This window comes from Cupressus sempervirens, chromosome 3 (assembly GCF_028749045.1).
Source record: "Cupressus sempervirens isolate cs-2001-9-10 chromosome 3, ASM2874904v1, whole genome shotgun sequence".
In the NCBI taxonomy this organism is placed as follows: domain Eukaryota; kingdom Viridiplantae; phylum Streptophyta; class Pinopsida; order Cupressales; family Cupressaceae; genus Cupressus; species Cupressus sempervirens.
The window spans coordinates 1,103,593,590-1,103,599,185 of record NC_143120.1 but is presented as its reverse complement, the minus strand read 5'-3'; the positions used below and the strand labels follow the sequence as shown (position 1 = coordinate 1,103,599,185).

The following is a 5,596-nucleotide window of genomic DNA, read 5'->3' as shown; positions in this document are numbered from 1 at the left end:
TGTGAGCAAACTATGTTTTGAGAGACAAAAAAGCCTCTATGTATTAGGAACCATCGTAAAATTTGGAAGTGTTGAGTCATCACACATCTTCCTTATATAGGAACAAAGACATCTAAGTTAAAGATAATGCCAAAACATCTCAACGTTCACATCTTCACTTGGTGCATAATCTTAAGAAGATAGTAGTGATGAAGTGACTATGGTAGCATATGAAGGTCAAAAAGGATGTTCCAACTATATTGGCTTTTGAAGTCATATAAGTAACAAGCTCTAAGCCCTAAACCTAATTTTCATCACAAGTTAGCAAGACATGTATATATAGTCCATATGCAAGAAATATAAGGATTTCTGATTAGGAATGACATAAGAAAATATAATGTATATTAGGAGGTCTATAATATATATTTGGTATTGTTGATGTTGAAGTGATGCAGATTCAAGGGTCATTATACGTGTAATCAAGAATACCTAATTGATGAGTTTAGAGAAAGACATAAATATAATGATGTTGGTAATAACAAGAATTATAATGTCAAATAAATTGGAAAGAAAGAATAGAAGATTTATTAATACTAATTGAAATGATGCTATAAACATTGTCAAAACTAAATTTTAATAATGGTTCCAAATCTTAGTATCCGTGACAATGGGTAACATCACAAATTAATAAAATTGATAACCAAGAAGGCACTTTGAGGAGCTTCATTTATGTGGAGTTTTAACTAGTATAGATTTCTCACAACAAATGTATTTAAAGGTACTTCCATGGAAATGATTCTAGTGCCTTTCCAAAGTTTTGAGGAGAGAGATGTAAAATTGTCTATCAATATAACAATGAGAATCTTACATTAAGGGAGGAATAATATAAAATGTTTCATTCCCATTGGAGATATTCTCTTGTTTGACATATATGGACCTTTATTGGACCAACTTGTATCTAGAATACACAAATAAGTATTCATTATTATTAAGTATTAGTCAATTATCTACTAGTTAGTCTCTTTGTTATTTGCATTTTATATGTGCTATATGAGTTATTTTCCTTCATCTTTACTTTGTATCTGAAGTTGATCTTATAGGGAAAGAAAGTTGGTACATTACACATTGTGCATGCTAAAATAGATGATAGTAACTCCAAAGACCTTGATGATCATGATGTATAAAATCAACCATTTAAAGAAAATATCCTTGATGATTATGAACAAAAATTTCAAGGGTTACATGACGTAGGAAGAACTCATTCTTGATTAGTGTATGGGAAAAGAAACAATATTATGAGAAGAATTAGTTAGAGTATATCTATTTGAACTAGCAAGAGAGAAATACTAGAAACAAGAGCATGTGGAAATTCTACATTGAGAGGTGGTGAATGATTACCTTGAAAAATGTTGAATTTCTCATTAGAGGCAATTGTAATGCATATGGATCTTTGTTAGAGAAATTGGTATCAACGATAAGTATTTATTATCCTTAACTATAAATTTATTTATTTTAGTCTCTCTCTTATTTGTATTTCTACGAACTATTTTCCTTTGATCTTTTTCTTTGTATCTAAAAGATGATCTTGTAGGATAACAAGAATGGTACAAACTCAATCTTTTGAAGTAGCTCTTATGATCTGTAATTCATTAGTCATCTAATGATCAAGTTAGATAATGTAAGGACTGTAAAGAAAATATCCATGATGATGAGTATCCTTCCATAATAAGAGTGAGTTTGTCACTTCTTCTAAAAATAACATTGGAGCTCAGAAGATAAATAAACTCAAAAGTTTACTAATCAAAGGGAGTCCAGAAATACATGTGGGTAACTACCTCATGGGCCTACCTCTACATACATCATGAGAAAATAATGACTTTTGACCAAGATGGAATACTATTAGATTCAGAGGTAGTTTAACAAGCATCCTTGGGGTAAGAAATTTTTGTGGAAGTAACTAGAGGACCTAAACTCCCAAGATCACTATTTAGAGGGAGAAATTATAAGATGTAATCCTTCATGGATGATATCCTCTCTATGAGAAGAATTTATAAGTGAAATTTTCTATAATGCACTCTTTTTTATTGTTTCTTTAGTCTTGGGGTAGCTATGATATCTTGGTTTAGTAGAAAACAACCAGTTGTTGCTTTGAGTTCTACTAAAGCTAAGTATGTAGCTATCTCCATGCGAGCACATGAATCATATTGAGACTCCTTATCACTATGTAAGAGATATGGTTGACAGTGATGTTATCAAATTAAGTTATATCAGTACATATGAGCAACATGTTGATATTTTACCAAGTCTCTTGCAAAGTTGAAACCTAGATGGTGGAAACGATATGTAGATGACACAAATGTGTGTTGGCCACATGGGTTTAAAAACTTGAGGAGTTTCACAAGCACATCAACAACTTGGTCCCTGGCATATCGTTTACCATGGAGCTAGAGTCAGACAACCGCTTATCCTTTCTTGATGTTCTTCTCATCAGGAAGCGGGATGGCACCTTTGGTAGGCAGGTTTATCGTAAATCCACCCACACTGACTTATATCTCCACTCCTCTTCCCACCACCACCCCAGCCATAAAGCCAGCATCCTTAGAACCCTTGCCTTGAGAGCCTTCAGAATATGTGATGAAGAACACTTAGATAGTGAGTTATCTCATCTTCGTCAGGTCTTCTCCTTGAATGGATATCCGTGCAAGCAAATTTCTAGGGCTCTTCGCCAGGCCAAATCCTTCTTCCTTTCTTGCTCTAGGCCTTCCCCGTCCGCGAACCTCCCCGCTCTGCATGTTTCCATTCCTTTTGTGGATGGCATCTCCCAAAAGATTGCCAAAATCTTAACAAAAAGGGGCCTCCGAGTTGCTTTTAAACCCCTTTCAAAGTTAAGTAATCTTGTCCCGCAGCTCAAGGACTCCAAAGACTCATTTCTTGACTCAGGAGTCTACAAGATTGTGTGCTCATGTGGCACCCCCTACATTGGAGAAACTGGTCGTTCTTTTCGGACCAGGATACGTGAGCACGGGGCAGACATCATGCATGATAGGGTCCAAAAATCGGCCTTAGCAGAGCACTCTGTCACCACCAAACATCACATTTGTTTGGAGCAAGCGCAAATCCTTTGCAAAGAGAGCAATTATTTCAAGAGAAAGCTCAAAGAAGCCATTGAAATTAGCCACCACCCCCTCAACCTTAATCGAGATGATGGGTGGTCCTTGAACCCCTTATGGCAACCTTTGCTTCGCTCGCTCGATTGCCGGCAACAGCATGGATAGCCCCCTCCCCTGTCTGTGGTTTGGTGTCCTTGTTCGTTGGCTCTTCTTTGTCTTGTTTTTTCTTTGTTTCTTCCTTTTTGTCCTCTTCTTTTCTGTCTCTTGGTTGTTTCTTTTCGCGTGCGGCTTGCTTCTCTTTATGTTGTTGGTCTTCTAATTTTATTATTTTTCTAAATTTTTTAATTTTATTAATTTATTCATTATTTTTAATATTTTGTATTTTTATGGTTTTTATGTTCTTATTTTTTGCTTTCATTTACTTTGTCCCTTGTTTCGAGTTGGTCTCGTGTTCTTTTGCGATCTCTCCTTTATAAATATATATATATATACATTTGGTTCTTTTATTTTTATTTTTATTTTTAGATTGATTTAATTTATTTTTCAATTATTTATGTTTATTTTTATTATTTTTATTTTTAATATTTTTAATCTTTTAATTCTCTCTTAAAAATTATTGCTATAGATCTCTACTCTTCCCTCTTTCTTTTGTTTCTTCTATCTTGTTGTTTTTTTCTTCTCTTGTCCCCCCACTTTTTTAAAAAAAATTCTTTCTCTTCATTTCTTTCTTTCTCTGCCTCGTGTTGTGTGCTCCTCCCCCTCTCTTCTTTCTTTTTATTCTGCTTGGCTTGGCTAGTCTGCATACTTTTTTACTTCCTTCTCTCATCCTGATGATGGATCACAGAGTGTGATCCGAAACGTTGATGATAAAAAAACTTACACAATCGAATCCAGAAGCAACATCATCATTAACAATGGATTGTGGAAACTTGATATTATTAATTAAGTTGAAAATTGTGTACTTCAAAGGTAAACTTGGTATGACATTTTTGTAAATGCATTTATTAACTAATATATTCATGAATATAAAATTGCTTACAAGCTTGTGTTGTGAAAAGTGATGAATTTTCTTGTGAAAGGTGATGACCTTTCTTGTGTTCTAATCCTATTTAAAATGACGATATTATTATAGTTGATCAGTCTTTAAATAGAAATGTTTGAAGTCAAGGGTTATCCTTGTTCTTTGAGTCAAATTTTACCAGACACATTGATGACCTTCATGGTTCTTTGGGCCAAATTTTGCTGGACACCATGAAAATCCATTTGTTATGGTTCTTTTAGCCAGATCATGCTAGACATGATTTCAAGTGGTGTTTTATATCTATTTTAGTTCCCCCTTTGCTAAAGAGGGAGTGATGAGGATTCTAGCCTCATAATCAATTGAAGTAAATTGCATATGTTAAATATGTTAATTTACATATGTGTTTTGATGAATTCATATTGATATGCCATTCTAGGGATATCATAGTGAGATGATATCTCCTTATACTCAAGAACATAGTATGGTCTATATCAATCCTTCCTAACTAAGAGAGAGTGTTAAATTGTAGTTCAGTTAGATTGATATGATCATGAGATTCATTATAGATGGTATATCATCATTAGATAAATATTCTTTATACATACATATTATTATATACTATCCAATGATGATTAACTATAGAGACATGTCTCTTCATGAGACATGTCCCCTCCTTCTCATATTTATATGAGATGTAAATTTGCAATTGGAACACACCAATAACAATGACAATGATAATTACATTTGAACAATTCAATCCATGTTACTTAACACCTAGGATGCTCCTACATCAAACACCTAGGATAATTTGAGAAGTTAACCCATCACATCTCAAGTGTTTAGGTGTTCAAAGGAAGATAGGGGGATAAATCCTTATGTCAATTGAGTAGACCATTTTAGGAACAACAAATTATCGAATTTAAGGACACCAAAATGACAGATCTATGTTTCCAAATCTCAATTAGGATAGAAATCATGCACATTAGTGCCACAAAGGTAACTTAAACATTGTAGAGAATCCTTTTAAGGATCTTGGCCCTACATTGTTGGTAATATTATTGGTTACACTAGCTCTAAGGAGGAAGAGGACAAAAAGAAAAATGAGGTAGAACTGAAGAAAAGAAAAGGTAAGGAAGAAGATGGAAAGAACAGAGAGACTAAAGAAGTAGGAAGAAGAGGAAAGGATGAAAAAGTAAGAAGAAGAGAAGAAAAAGAAGGAAGAAGAAGATAAAATAGAAAATAAAATGAAAGGAGAAAAAGAGAAGAAAAGATAAATGAATAAAGAGAAGGATGTTGAGGGGAAAATGAAGCAAAATTGGAAGATTGTTATGCAAGAAACAACATTTCAACCTCAACTCAAACATGTCAACATATAGGTTGATGAAGTAGTTTTCTAGCATGAAGCAGATGAGTTATTTGTTACACCTATGACAAGAAAGTTACCACTGATCCCCACACTCCCAACAACATTAGATGATGATGATGA

At 33.8% G+C, this 5,596-nt stretch overlaps 1 protein-coding gene across 1 annotated transcript; it reads left to right on the top strand.

The window, feature by feature from the left end:
* The first annotated feature begins 2,417 nt into the window (after positions 1 to 2,417).
* On the top strand, positions 2,418 to 3,254 carry LOC149570645 (uncharacterized). The gene has a single exon (XM_089817230.1). The coding sequence runs from the start codon at positions 2,418 to 2,420 to the stop codon at positions 3,252 to 3,254; it is 837 nt and encodes a 278-aa protein (XP_089673356.1).
* Positions 3,255 to 5,596: the final 2,342 nt, after the last annotated feature.